The sequence below is a fragment of the Triturus cristatus genome, chromosome 6 (genome assembly GCF_964204655.1).
Source record: "Triturus cristatus chromosome 6, aTriCri1.1, whole genome shotgun sequence".
Lineage (NCBI taxonomy): Eukaryota > Metazoa > Chordata > Amphibia > Caudata > Salamandridae > Triturus > Triturus cristatus.
The window spans coordinates 967,372,021-967,392,143 of NC_140589.1; the positions used below are offsets into that span (position 1 = coordinate 967,372,021).

At 47.6% G+C, this 20,123-nt stretch overlaps 1 protein-coding gene across 9 annotated transcripts in view; it reads right to left on the reverse strand.

Annotated features, from left to right (window-relative positions):
- Positions 1-20,123, reverse strand: part of NCOA7 (nuclear receptor coactivator 7) — an 830,008-nt gene that overhangs the window by 472,865 nt on the left and 337,020 nt on the right. For all 9 annotated transcript variants that reach the window (XM_085611678.1, XM_085611685.1, XM_085611679.1 and 6 more), the window contains one exon: positions 8,636-8,715. In XM_085611678.1, the coding sequence (XP_085467804.1) occupies positions 8,636-8,715 (80 nt within the window). The remainder of the gene's footprint in view (positions 1-8,635; positions 8,716-20,123) is intronic.

The window sequence follows — 20,123 nt, forward strand, 5'->3', positions numbered from 1 at the left end:
GGCCTCAGTCCTCCAGTTACTAAAGAAGCCAAATTTGGATCCTCAGGATCCCAGGAACTACAGACCAGTTTCGAGAATCCCTTTTCCAGCAAAAGTACTGGAAAAATGATTGAATAGGCAATTGTCAACATTTTTTACCTCTGTAAATGCCCTAGACCACTAACAGTACGGGTTACGAGAGGAACATGGAACTGGAACAGCTCTGATCATGGCAGTGGAGGAACTCAGGAGTGTGCTGGAGGGAAGGCCGCCTTGATTCTATTAGATCTCTCCGCGGCCTTCGACACTGTAAACCATGATACACTTCTGACCAAACTAGCCGAAGTAGGAGTTCACGAGACGGCACTCAAGTTGCTATCCTCATATTTAACCGATAGAACTTTTACAGTTAAATTAGGAGAGGCCACATCCAAACCCTTTAACTCACCTTGCGGCGTACCTCAGGGGTCTTCCTTAAGCCCCACCCTTTTCAATATATATGTTGCCCCATTAGCAGCTATAATAAGGAACTGTGGTTTCCTACCAGTCTCCTATGCAGACGACACCCAAATAGTGGTATCGGTCTCAAACAACTTAGAAGAGACAGCAGGCAGATTTAGCAACTGCATGAGACCGATTAATCACTGGATGCCACGTAACTGCCTAAAATTAAACGGTGATAAAACCGAAATGATGCTGCTTGGGACAGATATGAATTTCTGGTCCCCAAAATGGTGGCCAGATAACCTAGGCAACGGCCCATCCCCAGTAGACAAATTTAGAAACCTGGGAGTGGTACTGGATAACGAACTATCTTTTAACGCCCAGACAAACAAACTGTCTTCCACGGTGTGGTATATCCTCAAAATGATAAAAAAAACTATTGCCGTTTATTCCCCAAGATTCTTGTAAAACATTAGTAACAGCACTGGCCTCATCTAGGATGGATTACGGGAATACCTTGTATGCTGGGATACAAATTCAACATCTAACAAAACTACAGTGCCTACTGAACGCTGCAGAAAGACTGGTGCTGGACATTCCCAGACTAGGAGCCCTCCATTGGCTACCTATTGAAAAGAGGATAAAGTTTAAGTCAGTCTGCCTGGCCTATAAAGCCCTCCACGGGGTAGGATCCCACTTTTTAAAACGCATCTGAAACAATATGAGCCATGCAGGAGCCTGAGATCGAGCCAGGCAAAGTTGATTCAGGTTCCTAAATTCAAGCGAGTTAGGTGGGGGGGGGGGGAGAAGCTTCCTGCTGCAGGCAGCTAAGACCTGGAACCTTCTCCCTATTACAATCAAAAACAGCCCATCGCTACTCTCATTCAGGAAAGAGGTAAAAACCTGGCTGTTTACCTCTTAGTTAGAACACCATTCTCCGGCAGATCTAGACTTTTACATTGATTCAGCGCCCAGACGCCCATGGGCATTCGTGCACTTTATAAATTCATAAATCAAATCGATCTTCAGGCACATACCGAAGACTTAGAGAACAGTTCCCGTACAAATAACATCAGGGTGAAAGGGGTTCCATCTAAGGAAGAAGGCTCAGATATTATGCTCTATCTACAAAATCTATTCAAGGATATTCTGGAGGAATCACCAGACTTTGCAATTAAGATAGAGTGAGCACATAGGGTAGGCCAGCAACGCCGGATATATTGGCCTACATACCGGATTTTCAATTGAAAGAGTTCATTCTAAGGAAAGCTACAGACAAACAGCCACTTAAGTACCAGGGGCATTTGGTTGCGCTGTGCCAGGACTTGGCAACGATTACATTACAAAAGAGACGTGAATTCCGGCCTGCGATGACGCACCTCCGCAACTCGGGAATTGGATATTCATGGGGGCCACCCCTTCATATTGATTTTTCGGTGGGAGGGCAAACTGCATCAACTCAGGTCTCTACAGGAAATGTGCAAGTTTCTGGGCATAGATCAGTCGCAAAAGGAAGAGCCAGAGAGAGGAGGGGCTGGGTCTCCCCAGGACAGGTGGTGGCGAGTCTGTAAAAGCCAACCCATGGACCTGGTGGCGAAACCAGTTTTGGCAACGATAGCACAAGAGCAACAAGCAGTCTTGGAATCCTTGACCTCCGAGAAAACCTCTGCAGAGGACGAATGAGTCTGCAGGGGTCAGATAAGTGCACCACAATGAACGCGTCGTTCGGCGGGGCCACAACATGCACCCAAATCTATGGTATTTCTGGGACACTCGGACTAGACCCGTTGGTCTTAGACAATTGTGGGGGTGTATTTGCTTTTTTGTTGGGGTTAGGGAGGAATGGGAAGGGACTCAGTAAACACAAAGAAGGTCTTACAGAAGATACACAGGTTCAAACGAGGGAGAAGCAGATGTACTGGGGAGGGGGTGTTTCAAGGCTTTGGGAGTGCGAACATGGCTCATTCCAGCACGGTGCATTTCCCTCGAAGATGTCAGTTGAAGATCCTTACACTCGATGTGAAGGGCCTAAATAACCCCATTAAAAGGAGAGCCATACTTTCATACCTAGAAAATTCTGATTCAGACATCTGCCTTTTACAAGAGACTCACCTTTTGGCTGCAGATTGGCAGCGCCTGAGGTCAAAAGCGTTCCCTCAGCCATTGTTCTCCTCCTCCACGGAAAAGAAAGTGGGCGTGGCCATTTTAAGTGCAAAACGCTTGAGAGGAGACGTAGGAGATAAGGTAGCCGAGATTAAAGGGCGATTACTAGCTTACACATTTGCTGTTGGGGGTCTCTCTTTGTGATAGATTAAATCTACACACCTAACTTGGGCCAGTAGAGGTTTTTGAAGGCAGCGATCTTGGAGGTTATGAATGCTCAGGCAAGGATGGCTCTGGTGGGGGGGGGGGGGGGGGGTGTAATTGAATATAGTCATGGATGCGACCAAAGATCGTTCAAGGAATCGCTTAAATCAAGCGGGAGAGATGTTGAAGGAGGGGAAGGAGTGGCTACAGTCCATGGGGCTGGTGGATGTGTGGAGGGAGGCTCACCCACAGTACTCTCAATACTCATTTTATTCACATGCGCATGGGACCTATGCACGTCTGGATTACCTATTAGGAACGATAGAATTTAACAGAGCAGTCAGTGAGGTGGAAATCAAACCAGTGGCGCTCTCCAACCATGAAGCAGTGAGGGTCACCCTACAGTTCCCTCCAAAAAGGAAGCACTGACACTTGAGGGAAAATATGCTACACAAAGCAAAAGTGAAAACACATCTCACTAAGTGCATATCTTCGTGTTTAGAGATAAATGATATCCCGGACATAACAAGTTCCACACTTTGGGAGGCCCTGAAAGTGGTTGCCTGAGGGGAGCTCATTGCCATGTCAGCGGCAAAGAATAAGGAGAGGAGGGAAAAAAGGGAACAGCTAGTAGTACAGGTTACGGAGCTGGTGAGGGTGCATAGTCGCACAAGGGTAACATGGTTGTGGTGGCAATTGAAGATAGCGAGAGCACAAATAGCAGGACTGGACCTAGATAGGGCGGAATATGCGGTGCTCTGTTTAAAACACTCTTACGACATAGGCAGGAATAGGTCGGGCGCTTGTTGGCCAGTAAGTTGAGAGCTAGGGGTCAGCAGACAAAGGTCCAATCACTTACAGGAAGCGGTGGGGAGGGAATTACAGAGGATGAGGACATAGAACTCATCTTTCAAGACTTCTACGCGGAATTATATAAAGGGGAAAACTTAGCGAAACACCATATGTCCTCATACCTAGAGGGCGTCCGCACGTTCAAATTGATAACAGACCAGGCTACCTCCCTGGACGCCCCCATACTGATCAAAGAAGTGATTGGGGAGATTTCTCGTCTTAGGCCCCTAAAGTCTCCTGGTCCTGACTGCTTCTCTGCAGCTTTTTATAAGACATTCTGCCACCTCCTAGCCCCTGTTTTGACGAGATTATTCAATTCCTTTGGGGGTCCGGGATCAGTTCCTACTAATATGCTAACAGCGGCCATCTTGGTTTTACCCAAGCCTGGGAGGGGCATAATGTTATGTGGTTCGTACCACCCAATCTCATTGCTTAATGAGAATCTAAAATTGTTTACCAGCATATTGGCCAGGAGACTAAGTCCGATGATGCCATTTATAATGGTTCCAGACCAAGCGGGATTCAATCAGAATCGCCAAAGCGGGGACAACACCAAACGAATTTTACATCTGTTTGATAAGGCCCACCAGACAAATCGTGATGCAATATTATTAACGGTTGACGTTGAGAAAGCGTTTCACAGGGTAGACTGGAGGTACTTGGCAAAAACACTAGCTCACTTTGGCGCGGGGGAGCGCTTCATATCTTGGGTGGGGAGCTGTTCTAGTTCTCTACTGCTTCGATTATGGTAAACGCCGTCTCCACTTAGTCCTTCCCCATCCACCGAGGCGCCAGGCAGGGGTGCCCTTTGTCGCCCCTCCTATACCTTATATATTGAGCCGCTGGCCCAGAGGGTTAGAGACAACCCTAAAATCAAGGGTATCCCCTTCGGGGGGAGGAATATTCCATAAGCTTATATGCTGATGACATCTTGGCCTCCCTGGAATCGCCCGAGAGCTCGTTGCCAGTTTTCTTGGAGGAACTGGAGGTCTTCGGTAAAGCCTCGGAATTCCAGGTAAATGTGCGCAAATCGCAGGCCCTCAGCTTGTCAGGTCTGCCCGGATGCTTGGCAACGGGGTGCAAACGGAGAGTTAGCCCCCAATATTAAGCAAACAGTTGCATTGAATTATGCTAGGCTGACCCAAATGATTAGAAAGGAATTGGCCAGTTGGAAGCACCATCCTCTTTCACTCCTAGGACGTATAGCAGCAATTAAGATGTCCTTCCTGCCTAAGGCTTTACATTTATTCCAGACACTCCTGATCTTCCCTCCTAAAGGAACTATTGCCTCCATACAAAAATACATTCTCCACTATGTCTGGGCAGGCGCGCGGTCACATATGCGTAGGGAGCGGAGGTCCTTGACCCCAGAGGACCGGGGGCTGGGAATCCCAATTCTCATGGACTACTTCAGGGCAGCTCAGATGAGATCTGGTGGAGTGGAGTAGAGAGGAATCAGAAAAAAGATGGCCATTTCAAGATAGGGCGATAGTGGGACTCCCGTTGTGGAAGGTACCCCAACAGACCAAAGTCTACAACGGTCACCTATTACAAAATCAGTGATGGAGGTGTGGAACGGGGTGGCCCTTAAACGAGAACTGATGAAGTTTCCCTCCCCATTGACACCACTGTTTGAAAATAAGGAATTCACCCCGGGTAATGAGAGCAAGGCATATGCTGCGTGGCAGGCCACACCCTGCAAAGCAGTGGCCCAATTGTTTAACATCGAGGGGATCACATCATTCCCACAGCTGCACCAGGACTATTCACTGCCGGAATAGGAACGGTTCCGGTACCTGCAAATATGACACTGGTTGCTTCAGCCCAACGTAAACCCGCAAGACAGTAGGAAACGGATGAGATATGAAAAGTGGTTAGTCGTAAAGAGTAATAAGAAATTAATTTCCGAACTCTATGCCATGATTCACCAGCCCACCCCCAAGCAGCCTACCCCTAGTCAGAAACCCTGGGCCACCGAGATAGTTAGGAACATATCAAGTAAGTAATGGGGGGAAATATATTTTAGGGCCAGGCATACGGCACAAAATTCTTCCAGCACTGAGACCACTACCAAAATAGCGACGTATTGGTATTGGACACCAATGAGACTTAACAAAGGGAACCCAGACAGAAGTCCTACATGCTGGCGGGGCTGCGGGGAGGATGGTACCCTGTTGCACATACTGTGGGAGTGTAGCGTTCTGACATCGTACTGGTCTAGGATATTAGATAAGATCGGCCAACAGTTTGATATGCAGATCCCACGATTCGCGGCTTATATTATATTGAGGTTACCAATTCCATTGACATTCCCCTTAAAATCTCGTAGGGGGGGTGGGGGGAAGACAGATGGGCATAGCTTTGGTGGCCGCTCTCCATAACATCTTATCACATTGGGGGATGCCAACAACGCCAACGTATCTGGGGTGGCTCCACAGATTACGGTATGTATGGGGATGGAGCGATTCAATACTACTTTGGCAAACTCTGAAGACACGTTTAGGGACGTATGGAAGCCATTTATCACCCTTCTAGCGACGGAATTCAATGAAATTACGTGTCCGAAGTATCTCCACCTCCTTAGACGAATGAGCACAGACTAGGTCCAGCAATGTATATTTGACTTCTACCCCGATATATCTCCGTTTACCTGTTGATGTAACATTGTGACCCCCCGCTCTACTGGCAATGAGCTTTTATTGCCCTGTTCAATCAATCTAAACTGCTTAGTAACAAAACTTACGTTTTCCCATATATTCAGTGAAAAAAATCTCTTCACCAACTTCATCTCCTTTGAGGCCACGATCACAAATAGATTTTAAAAAGCCTCCGAAGTGCCGAGTAAGGAATACCTAGAAGAGGTAGGTAGGGCCAGAGTCTTTATCTTTTCCAGTTTGTAATTTCCATTTTCCCCATGATACAGATAAAGTATCACTCACCGTGGGTGTAGTGCTCCTTTTTGCCCAGTGTTCCAAGGTAAGTGGCTCAGCCCAGCCTCTTCCAGGCGAAGATGTGCCCGTGCAGCGGGTCCCCCCCCCCCCCGCCCCAACAAGATATAGGCGCCTCCAGGCATGGGACTCTGCTCAGACGTGTGTGTGTATATATATATATATATATATATATATATATATATATATATATATATATATATATATATATATATATATATATATGAAAAACAATGGGCCATGTGAAATGATTAAACTGCTCCCAATACTTAATGACCGTCAGCTCTGAGGGAAAAGTTGCTGAAATTACATAATTTTCTCCATAGAGGATTAATGCTCAATATTCACTGTAAAGAGTCAGGCTTGGATAGCACACCCAAGGGGCTGGAATGTTTCCTGGATATCTCTTACGGCCTATGGCCTTTCAGCCAATTAAAATAGAATACTGTTCTGACCTATATTACAAAATTTGCTCAGGGGAGCAACCACCTCTTCCTTAACCCATCTTTAAAAGTTGGAATTGCGCGACTGGTGCAACTGGAGTAGAGGAATTATGCTACACCACTTTTAAAGATCACCAGCTATTACTATTCACAACATCACTATGTTCAATCACTTGAAGGTACCACAGACCTTTTCAACACTTCACATGCATTTTGCTTCCATAGTGCCCAATACCTGTGTTTGCTGCTGGAATAGAATACACACCTGCATTCCCCCCTTAGCAAACTACACAGAGGAATGCTTGAATACCCTACCACCTAATGTTTATGATGCTCCTTCATGGAACTCTTAAGGCATCCTACTGAAAACTCATGTGCTCTAGATCGGCCCTCCTTTATCTTCGCCCCCCCCCTCTTCTATCCTGCAGACATTTCTGCCATGTGATCCAATTTGGCATAACCCCAGATGCATGAACTAAACACAACTGCAATCCCTCCTCCACAGAGGGCGGTCGAATGCTTGCAATAATATGCGTGCGGCCCAAATCTGAGTTTGCGTTTCATAACTAGAATTAGGCTGCAGCGTTTGTGGCATAATTATAGATTTGCGCATGTACCACATAATCCATCATCGGCTGCATAATCTGCTGATTCTGACAAAAATACTTTTGGTTTCTAGCTCAAACGGTTCAAACGCGAGTAAAAAAAGTAGCAACAAGTGATGCTGCACTGTAGAAGGCCCTTTGCAAAGGTCGACTGGTCACTTTTCTATTGCTTGTTGCTAGATTTGGGTGTTAAACTGGTACTATATAGGTGCACCCAATGCCCAGACAGTGTTAACAAGTGGCAAAATAATTAAGTAATACTATCACAATATGCGCCTATGACACCACATAATTAGCCTTTTCTTGCCGCATAGTTTAATCAACCCTGGCGCATAGCCGTGCTTTCACTGGTCTTGCTCCGAGAATCTGGAACTTCCTGCCCTCTGAGATCAGATCCTATCCTTCCACTACATCCTTTAAAAAAAACGGTCAAACGACTACTCCTGAACGAACGTTAACAACATCATCCTGTGATCATGCTATTGTTTATTAATACCCTAATTTTAGTTGTACTACACTTATGCGTTTTATTGTATGCTTTTACGCTATTCTGCTCTAGAGCTTTAGGGCTCCTTAACTGCATTAACTTGTGATCTCGCTCTTGTTTTTGTTAAATTCCCCGATTCTATGGTACTTCTCTGGTGCGTTTTAATTTATGCTGTTTTGCTCTTCGTGTTCTAGGGCTCAGCTGATGCCCCCAACTCTTAACCTGTTCGATTTCCCCTTTTGTTGTAACTTCACCTACTGTCACATTGTGTTTGTACCCTTGCTTTCACCAATTCTGTGCAGCGCTCCGATACCCGTATGGGTCTTGTTCGCGCTTTATAAAGCTATTCAAATAGATAAATAAATAATTTGGCCCTCCACTGCCACATAATTCCAGCGGCCCCAATATACTAATAATTTTATCGAATCCATACAGATTTAGCACAGCCATGCAACAGTCACAAAAGCATCGGGTTTCCTTGCCAGGAAAGCAAGGAACCTGATATTTAGGAATACCTGCCATAACAAAATTAAAGGAAATGCAAAGCAACATTCTGCGTTGATAACTTACCGTGTATTCGGTGGTGCCAGGCGGTTTTTGAACAACCATTTTCTTCTCTTTCTTTTCATTGTTTTTGATTGGCGGCTCATCTAATCGGAGACATAACGAAGCCGTTTAGTATAAATTAACCACTGTGTATTGTTGATTTAAAAGCCTTTTTACGTTTTAGAACCCTCAGAAACGCAGTAACTTCAACTGAAGATAGCTGCACATTTTTTATTAAACAAACAAGGTTAAATGCGTCAAACTAAAAGTTACTTAATAAAAAAAAATGTCAACACAAATAGGGCTCGTTAGGACAATTGCCCATCAACATTTGTGGAGTTTTGACTGCAAAATGACCATAAGCAATAACATTTCTTTTCACACACAACTTACAGCGAATAAATGACGTGTGTACCGCTGTTTCCATATAAGCTACTAGATTAGTGAAGGATTCAAGTCACATCATGTTTCACTAAATTCCATTTTAATTCATTTTGGCATTCAATGTTCAATGCAGCAAGGGCAATCTGGCATCCTGAACCCCCCCCCCCCCCCTTCCAGTTCATAACCGTGCAAATGGAGGGTGACCTGGGTGACCTGAGGCACACTGTGCAAGAACGGAGGCACACCTCAAAATCGTAGTTGTGCTGAGAAATTCTAGTTTTTGAGAGGGTTTCCGAAAAACGACAGCTTTAGGCCTTGAGAAACTAGACTTCCAGTATGTTCCCAGACATACCTTGTCTCCCTGAACCTTCGAATATTCACAAGAGCAGAAAACATTAACGCCATTGAAGTCGATGTTTCATGATCAACTGCTTTGAACAACACCAGTATTCACCTGCAATAGACATGCACGCGTATATTGTGTGATTTTCCCAGTACTGTTAGCCATAGTTAATGTAGGCCTCAATTTAAATGACTCATGCGAAGATGAAATGCACTCGGTCTGCGCTGTATTTCTTTGGTGTTTCAGGGGCCAAGCTGCAGCAGTACATGTTAAATTAACTTGTATCATTACGTTTAGTTTCTGAATGAATGTTTGTATGTGTGCCTTGGAGAGCTGAATAATGAACATGGGCACCTGCAAGAAGAAAACGCTGACTGAACTGTGTCATTCTACTATGGAGGAGACAGTAAAATGGAGTGGGGTAGATTGGAATGGGAGATTGGGTGGATTATGGTAGGGTAGATTGGAGTGGAGTTAGATGGAATGAAGTGGGGTAAATTGGAGTGGAGTATATTGATGGGGTGGATTGGAGGACGGTAGTTTGGGTTGAAGAGGGATAGGGTAGATTGGTGTCGGATACAGTGGGGAAGATTGGACTGGAGTGGGGTTGATTTTGGTGGCATGTGGTATACTTTGGTGGCATGTGGTATATTGAAGTGGAGTGGGGTAGATTGAGTAGCATCCAAAGTAAATCTTGGGGTGGAGTAGAGTGGAGTGAGAGACTGGATAAAATTGGAGTGGGGTAGATTAGGTTGGAGTGGGGTAGGCTGCGTGGATTAGAGTAGGGTAGATCTGAATGGCATAGGGTAGACTAGAGTGGGGAAGGTTGAAGAGGAATGATTGGAGGGGGTAGAGTGGGGTAGATTAGAGTGGGGTGGAGTAAATAGGGGTAGACTGGGAGAGGTAGATTGGGGTGGGGTAGATGAGCTGGGTAGGGTGGATGGAGTGGAGTAGATTGTGGTGGAGTGGGCTGTAGTAAATTGGACTGGGGTAGACTTGCCTCAGGTAGACTGGAGTGGATTGGGTTGGATTAGGGAACAGTGGAGAGGGGTTGGATTAGGGTGGGGTAGACTGGTGAAGATTGGAGCAGACTGGAGCAGATTTAAGTGTGGTGAGGTGGATTGGGTTGGATTGAGTGGAGTGGGAATTGAGTGGAGTGGATTCAAGTGGAGTGGAGTCAATTGAGGTAGATTGGGTTAGAGTGGAGTAGATTGGGTTAGAGTGGGGTGGAGTAGATTGGGGTAGATTGTAGCAAAGTGAATTGGGCTGTATGGAGTGGAGGGGTGTAGGTTGGAGTGGCGTGGAGTCGAGTGATATGGCATGTCAGAGCGGAGGGGAGTGGAGTGGCAAGTCGTGGAGTGGAGTGGCATGGCGTGCATTGAGGGAAGGCCATAGAGTGAAGTGGCATAGTGTGGAGTATGAATGGTGTTGTAGCGCACTGCCATCACAGACAACACGTTTTCAATTGAAATGACAATTATATTTGCACCGAAATAAGGTTTTACTGCGCACAAACATTGTGTGCAAATGTCTTCACCTAGTGTACTGAAGTGTTTTGATTGTATTCAAGTATTTGTTTCCACCACACTTCAGAATTGTTCCCTCAGAAGATAGCTTGACAGTTGACCTTGTCATTGAATACAAAGCAAATGTGACAAGTTAAGAAGAACACGATTTACAGATTACAGAAAGCGAGTTTTTGGCACAATATAACAAACAAGGTTTAGGTAACGGGAGAGAAGAACTCAAGTTGGACAGCCTATAACAAAAGAAAGCCACAAACAGAAAGCCAGCAAATGTGAGTTACAAACCACAGGGCCAATAGTCAGCAATGGGCGGAATGCATTCCTACATCAGTTTTCTGAATGCCCCCAAGAAGTCCTTAGCAAACCAGACAGCTGTGCTGTCTGGTAGGCTTCAACCAAAATAATCAGGCAGCGTGGAGACCCTTTTATGTTCGGAGACCAGCTCCTGGCTGATTGCATCAGAGCAGTGACTAGCCTCGGAGCACATCTCTGCCAGACCACCCCACTTACATAAATTATGCACTATGCTGTCTGTATGACCTTACTGCAGACACGTCCTTATGCCCCCAATAAAATGGCAGCCTGGGACCAGCTCGCCAATGCCAAAAGCCGGCCCTGGCTAGAAATGTTGAAGGACTACAAACATGTGCATATGCACAAAGCTGTGACATTTACAGGAGGCCATTGTTGCCTACAGGTACCCCCGTTGCTGGCTGTGGAAAATCCAGCCACATATTCTTCTGCCATAAAGAGCGACTTCAGTTTGTTAAGAAAATTTTTAGGTCGAGCCTGGGCAGCACATGGGCTGCTCTGCGAAGCAAGCTGTTTTAGAGTATGTACTTGAGCTCAGCCCACTCTCCGCCCATATTTTTCATTGCCTTGTGTCATTGTCCTCTGTAAATTCTGTCTCCTGGTTCGTGAATAGGCTTGTTAGTCCCTCCTTAGTACTGCCTTGGCTTCATTTGTAACCTCCCATGAGAACTGGCCCTTTTACTTCAGTTATTACACGTATGTCTTATTTAGTTTGTAAGCACAATTTTCTTTAATGCGTGTCTCCCACTGCAGGTATGACATACTTTCCTGCAACTTTCAGCGTACCATGCGTGCTTTCACTTTCCAAGCAGCCTGTGACAATGGTGGCCTAGGTCTCACATTCACAAGAGTTTGAGCTATTGGCATTGTAAATGCCTTTTATTTATGTGTTAATTATCAAAACAGATAAAAGGCATTGACATTTGCAATGCCAATAGCTTAAACTCTCACAAATGCGAGTTCTATTGCATTGCATATACTTGTTAAATGAGGCCCTAAGAAGTTAAACATGTGTAGAGAGGCGACAGATCATGGAACAAGAGGGAAGGCAGGGCTCAACCCTACGTTAACTGAGCTGAGCCGGGCAGTCAGGACACCAAATGCAATCACATCTACGGAGCTAATCTGACCAATCGTCTAGAGGCCACCTACAGCTAGCTCATCCACCCTTCATTGTCTCTTTGAATGGCCCCCAGTTTCCCTTCAGCCCCGGTCTTTTCTGCCCAATCGAGATTTCTGTATTTAAAAAGAAAAACACCAAAGCAGCTAAATGTTGTACGTGAAATCAGCAGGTCACACAACAAGAAAGAATGCATGTTTCCAGCAGTATATAGAAGTTTTGCCTTCTCAATAAAATTTTACAAAACGTGTAAGACATAATGTATTTCTAGAATTCTTAGCCATTGGTTTTATTTTAATATTGCTTTGAGACCATCCATAGCATGAAACTCTTTTTAAATGAAAATAAAACAGAGGAAATTTTGCATTCTGGCGTGGTGTTATCTAAGACAGTTGCATAAGCCTTTCCATTAATGCTCATCCGTGTTTGTGTGCATGCATACTAGAGATGGACGAGCCAACAAATTTACAAGGAGAGCAGAGCCAGAACAGATGGGGTCGTAGAGCCCGCACATGGGCAGAGCCCTGAAACTATGCTTTTTGTAGCTCATACAACAAACCACAACAAATCTAAAGTCTCTTCAAAGTTGAAGAAGTGTATTTCTTTAACATGTGGAAGCTTTGAGATAGTGCAGTGCCGTAATGCGCTAACAGAGAAGTATTTATTAAAAGGGATAGTTTTGTACAACTGGTAGTTCAAACTCACATATTCGAAAGGGCTTTCCAAGATAAGGAAGAAAAATGTTTTGGTGAAATAAAATATTTGCCATACAATCGTGTACCCGCATCCAATATGTTTGTATTTGAGGGCATTCCCATACTATAAAGAAATGTCCCCATCTCCCCACACCGTCTTCTACAAAGCCCGTCCTCACTCCTCCCCATCAGCACTAGTCGTGACCTGTGATGTATACACGGTGTAGTATTTTAATCTGTATCAGCCTCAGCTTTGCCGATATCGCCACCTCTTTGGGGGATGAAAGTGCCTCTCTCCATTCCTCATCATCAATCTCCAAACCATCAGTCTCCCATTTTCGCCTGAGTGCAAGTAATGGGTCAGGGTATGGTGTATAAGTTTTTTATATGTTAGAGAGATAGCACTCTCCAGTAAGTGACCATCAAGCAGTCTGTCCTCTAAGGGGGAGGATTCCGGGAGCGTTGTTCCTGGTGGAATGTTTGATTGGAGCGAGTGTCTGATCTGCATGTACCGGAAGTACTCCGTTTGCGCCAACTCGTAAGTTTTCTGTAGGGAGGCAAAGGTCACCATACCATTAGATCCCCACATGTCCCTTATATGGGAGATACCTATCAAATCCCAATTACGAAATCCTTTGGTGCGACCCACGGAACCCAGCCTTTCGGAAACCCAGAGCGGGGTTGCCAATGCGAATTTGTCGGCCGTCCCAGTTTCCGGCTCACAATATGCCAATGTTGGACAGAGTGCTTTGTAGGCCCTGTGAGGTGGTACTGGTTAGGTTTTGAGTAAAGAGCGGCCTCAAAGTTCCCACCGGGAAGGAGCCACCTGTCCATCCCATACTCTGGATCATCCCCACTCCTATAAGTGCCCTGATTGATAGCCGAGAGGTGTGCTGCCCAGTAGTATTTACGGATGTCCGGAAGTGCTATACCCCCGTCGTACCACCCCAGTGTACGTTTTTGGAGTGATATGCGTGGCGTACCACTCCACAAAAGGTCTGAGTGGCCTCAATATTCTAAAAATGCTTATGTGAGACTAAATCAGGGTAGTTTTGGAGTTCGTATAAAACCGCGGCAATGCCATCATCTTAAATAGAGCTGCCCGACCAAGCAGCGACAGCAGGAGCGTCTCCCAAATGGCAGTGTCCCTTTGGAACCTTTGCAGAGGTGGCAAGAGGTTCCTTTCGTAGCGGATTGTCACATCCCTGGAGATAAAAATTCCAAGGTACTTGAACCCTTCCATGGCTATCTGGATTGGGCAGTCACGCGGGATGGATGGAGGGGAGCCGTGTAATACGTACAGTAATGATTTCCCCCAGTTAATGCTGTACCCTGAGTTTTTCCCAAAGCTGGTAAAGATATCTACGGCCACTCTGAGGGGTTTAGAGGGGGAGGCAAGATATAATAGGATGTCCTCACCTTATAACGAGATCCCGTCCTCCCACCCACCCGTCCATCTGAGCCCTCGTAATGAGATGTCTGGTCTTATCCAGGCCGCAAGAGGCTCCAAGCAGAGGGCGAAGAGCAAGGGTGAGAGGGGGCAGCCCTGTCGCGTCCCCCTCTCCAGTGCGAAAATCTCGGAGATCTTGTTGTTCACTACCACCTGAGCTAATGGCTCAGTATAGAGGAGGCGCACCCACCCGATGAAATTAGGACCAAAGCCCAACCGTTTAAGGACCGCCATCATATAAGGCCATTCAAGCGTGTCGAATGCCATGGCGGCATCTAACGATACCACCACCGCATATTCCTGAATCATGTGGCAGCGACCCATCACGCCGTGGAGCCGTCGCAGATTGAGCGCTGTGTTACGGTGCGGCATGAAGCCCGATTGGTCTGGATGAATCAGTTTGGGGATTTTTGGCTTAATCCTATTTGCAAGGAGCTTCGCCAGTATCTTGGGCTCCGCATTTAATAACGATATTGGCCTGTATGAGGTGCACAGGTCTCTAGGTTTCCCTTCTTTAGGGATAGCCACCAGAGTGGCGACATGTTGGTCCCTCTGTAGCCTCCCCAAAGTTTTACTGTCTTCAAACATATTTTTACGGTGCAGGCCCAGGCAGTCAGGTTTGAGCTTGTACAACTCAATAGGGAGGCCGTTGGGGCCCAGGGCTTTCCCAGGCCTCAGGTCATTAATAGCCTTTGCCAGTTCGGCGGAGGTAAGTTAGCCGTCCAAAGTCTCATCATCCTTAGTAGGTGTGGGTACTTTAATGTCGGTTAAGAGTGCAGAGGAATCCTCCTCCGATCGCTCCGTCCCTCTGCTGTATACTCTTTTGAAATGTGCTGCAAACTCGCTAATTATCTCCTGAGGTTCAGTAAGGGGGGGGGGGGCTCAATCTGAAGCTCGGCCACCACCCTCTACGTCATCTGCTTTTTGTCTGACCAGGCAATTAATTTGCCCGCTTTATCCCCTTGATCATAGAGTTCGCCTCCTCTGTCTCTTGCTAGGGTTTTAGCGGCCTCACTAGCTAGGTCCTTATACTCAGCTGCTTTCAACTGCTTTCAACTGCATTTGATGCTGCGCCTGTGCTTCCCCTTCCAGTGTGAGAAGATCACGTTCAATGGTAAGCATTTGTGCCTCCCTCTCTTTACACTGGCCGGCAATTTTGGAGAGGGCTTCACCCCTCAGTACAGTCTTAAATGCTTCACAAAGGACATCAGGGGAGTCTACTGTCCCAACATTATCACTGAAATATTGGTCTATGGAGCGAGTGATCTTCCTCTTAATCTCGGGATTGCGTAAGAACCAAGGGTTTATGGGCACCACACTTTCTACTTTTTGTTCCCCAATGGTTAAGTGTGTTCACAAAGGGGAATGGTCCGATATACCCCGTGCCAGGTGTTTAATCTCTTGAACCGTAGTGTTGTGCTGCAAAGGAGATAGTCTATTCTGGAAAATGTATGGTGGGGTCCCGAAAAGAATGTGTACTACCGTAGATTTGGGTGGCGCATACGCCAGAGGTCAACTAGTCCAAATGCCTCCAAAAGATTGGAGAGCCACATGTGCCCCGTCGCAATGTTCCGAGGCGGGTGTCTATCCAGTTCTCCCGACACCACTGCGTTGAATTCCCCACCAATTAGAAGCTGCCCCTCGGGGAGGGAGAGGAGAAGTTTACTCAGGTCCTGGTATGCTTGATTTTGGAGACCCGGTGGGATATATACCGTCACTAGGTTAAGTGTGCGTCCTTCCCACTTTCTCGTGAGCACCACATAGCGGCCCAGCGGGTCCATCTCGGAGTGTTCAATGACCATTGGAAAGTTACGGCACACCAAAATGCCCACCCCGCGGGATCCCGTGGTGAAGCCGGCATGTGTAGCCAGTTTATAACCCCATCTGTTAAGTGCTTGGCACGTGTTACCAATGAGGTGTGTTTCTTGCAAGAGGACGATATCTGGGAGGTGCCGTTTAAGAAATTGGAGCACTATGCCTCTCTTAAGCTTGTCTCCCAACCCATTAACGTTCCAGCTAAGGATCTTCAAACTTTTATCCCACCTTGTAGCCATCTCCAAAAGCTATGTCAGTACATTGTCCATAGTGCCTGCAACACCGCGTCTTCCCACAACATTCCCTACATGACCAACCGAGTCCCTCCATCCCTTCGAACATTACAAACCACCCACAAACAATAGAACTGTTGAACCCCTGACCTCCCCCCCACCCTGCTACCCTGCCACGTAGGTTTACAACTACCCACATCCCCAACTAGCAGAGCGCCTTTTGCCTCAGACAAAAGAAGGGGAGAAACCCCCCCTCCCCAATAAGAACTGTTAGGTGGGGAGTGGGCTAGCACCAACTCCAGCCGTTGAGCGCCATTCCCCATATCTGCAGTAACTGTTCAAGCATATGCATGCAAATTACGAATAGGCTCCCATGTCCCATGCTGTGCTTTCCCGACCCTCTACAGAATGTGTCTCTCAATGTTCCATGGCCAGCTGAGCATTCCGCCCGTGGAAGGCAAGTACTTAAAGTCCGACGATATCTCTGGCCCTTCCCTTATAAATTAACTCCCTTCCGGGCATGGAGAAAGCAGCCCCCACACTGTTAGTACCATCCCAGGCAAGCCTTCCCCCCAATATCGTAGAAAAGATTATACATTATAGTTCGGTTTGCAGCCATCTGGGGACGCAGCCCTCCGATCAACACAGTTCCGCTAATGTCTCTGAGCGCCATCCATGTCAGGGCTGCGGGATCTCGATCGCCATGAGCGCTGACTTGTTCTGTCCGTATAAGACCTGCCATCTAGGGATCCCAGTGACTTGGCCCGGGTGTCTCTCCAGTCGTCCCCTGCCCCATTTGCCGACGTCTGCAATGCTCCTCTGTCTAGCCAGTCCTGTACCTCTGAAGGCGTGGTGAAGAAGAAGGATTTGCTGCCATCAATTACTTTGAGCTTTGCTGGGAAGAACATCGTTTATTTGATACCCTTACCCCGAAGCACCGCTTCGGGGTAAGGGTATCTCCCGTTGCACCTTGAGCGTGAAATCAGGGAAAAACCTGACTATTGCATTCTCATATTGTAGGTCTCCCCATCTGTCTGGCGGCTTGCAGGATGGCATCCCGATCCCTATAGTTGAGGATTTTCACGATAATGGTTCGCGACGGGGCTCCGGGTTTAGGCTTGGGGATCGACGCACAGTGCGCCCTTTCAACGGAGAACATAGAGAGCCGTTTCGGTTTCAGCCAGTTAAGGATCAGATCCTCGAGGAATAGGTCCACACTAGGCCCTTCTGAACCTTCTGGAACACCCACCAAGCGGATGTTGTTTCGTTGAGCCCTCCCTTCCTGATCTTCGAGCTTCAGGGCTACTGGACTGTGTTGGTGGACCAGTTCATTAACCCTCTGTTCAAGCTTCTTGGAGGAGGCCTGAAGCTCCCTGATATCCGTCTCGTTACTTCTGGCCTTGTCCGATGTTTTGTTGAGATCAGCACGCAAAAGATTCATTTCAATGGACACTATCGACTTTCGTCTCGAGGGTGGTCCCTAGGTTTTGTATAGCCGCCATTATGGAGGCCAAGGAGGGTTCTGCCAATGCTGGTTGCTCCCCCGTTGCCCCCTCAGTCTGAGGGGCTGACCTCGGGACCGCATATTTATCGAGCTTGTTCGTTTGGGCAGCCACCGCACCTTTAGGTTTCATGTTGTGATCCCCTCGTCAAAACCGCCGGCTACCAGGGTATGCTGTGATATTGTGTCACTTGCCCGTTAACATCCCGCAAGCGGGTAGCAATCTTTTTCTTCTGGTCGGTTCGTCCCTCCTTGATATATCTGTGCAGCTCCCTTCTGCAGTTTCCACCGCAGCTCAGCAGGAGTTGCGTCCGCCCCCAGTGGCAGGCCTTCACACCCCAGTCAGGCACGCGTGTTGAGTGTCGATCAGGTCTTCCTCGTCTGCCACCCACTCCCAGTCCACACTCCGGGCAGCAGAGAGGGAGAATAGACGCGCTCTTGTTGGGCCCCCTTCCTGTACGAGGGCCTGAGCGGCTAGATCGTTATGCAGCCAGTAGTGATCTCTTCCGGGTGAGCTTCAGTACCCTCACCCTGTCATAGGCCGCCACACACTCTTTCCCCCTCCGTACCTGGTTCTCCGACGAGTGGGCAGCGGAGACCAATCCCCGGCTGTGTCACACTACGGCTTGTTGATGAAGGGGCCCATCTTCCTACTTCGAGTCTGGGCCATAAGGACCTGGGACGCCGGGGCACATCTAAGAGTGATCGTGGACGTGGGGTCCGGATGTCTTGCAGCGCTGCCCACAATCAGTAACCACGACAGCCCTCACGCCACCACGGCCTTCTGTCCTTGCAGGGGCATGCAGCGAGCCGGCAATGCTCCCCACAACCACCTTCAGGGTTCTGTCTCACCACCCAATATTTATGATGCAGTTCTTAGGGCCGGTTGATGGCACCGAGGCCAGGCCTGCCCTCAGTAGGCAGGCGCCCCCGCTGGTCGTAGTTGCAGGCTGTCCCGCAGGTCTTTTATTCAGACTGTCTCACAGGTTAAACAATGTGTGCCGCCGATCGGTTCCCGGGCCGCCGCTTCAATTTGGTGCATACCGCGTGTGCGGAGGCGTCTCCACCCCTCCGAATGCCAACCTCGGCCGCCAGTAAAAACAGGGGCCGTGACTCACCGCGCGGTCCCCCTCAGCCTCCAGCGCAAGTCCGGCGGGGGGTGCCGAGGGCCAGCCGCACCCCCGACGGCAAGCACCGCTAAAGGCCCCAGCGCCGGGGATTGCGTACGCAATACCTAGTAGTGCCCGCTGCCCACCTCTCAGCTGCTCCCGGGCGTCTCCTCCCGCCTCAGGCACACCGCGGCAACGGAGGCGTCCTTGAACCTCCGGGTCACAGAATCGGTACCGCAGACTTTTACCAGGATCTGCCAGACTCTTCGTAGTGCTGCATTTAGGAGAATTGTCAGATTTCTGGGAAATTAGGGCTACGCTCCGGAGGAGCATGCTCCTAAGCGGCCATCTTTGCTGGCACTTAGCCACGCCCCCTTGTTTTGACCTCTCAGTGTATTCAACTGTAGTTTCAAAAAAGCAGCGCAAACTGGACCCAAGGGTATTGGAGTGCTTTACATGACTACCAGTTACATTACACAAGGTCACATGCATTATTTATAGGCATGGGGAGATTAAGTGATTTGCCTAGAACACACAATGTTGATCGGACACCAGGACACAAACCTGGTTCCTGAGTTCCATTGTAAGCAGCTGGTCGTAACCCCACATCCCGGGTAGAGCGAGTGAGGCAGAAGCCACAAGAAAGCTTGTCTCGTTAAGGGCTTGAGGTTTCAACGGGACCTGTGGCTCTGCTACAGCCAAGCTTCAGGTTCACGCCTGGCTCAAGCTTTCAGTGGCTCACCCACCTTTAATGCATAAGTGCAGGTTTGTGTATATGGTAGGGGTATAATGACAAGTATTGTGCCTTCCGAATCCCTTCAGAGAAATCCCAGTCTTTTATCCTTCTAAGATTAATTAAATGGGTTTCACTGATTTGGTGGCAGTCGAGCTTAAACTATTGCCATTGTAAATGACAATGCTTTTTATTTATCTGTTTTGATAATTAACACATGAATAAAAGGTATTGTCATTTACAATGCCAATAGCTCAATCTCTTGCAAATGCATGACCCATTTCATTTCAA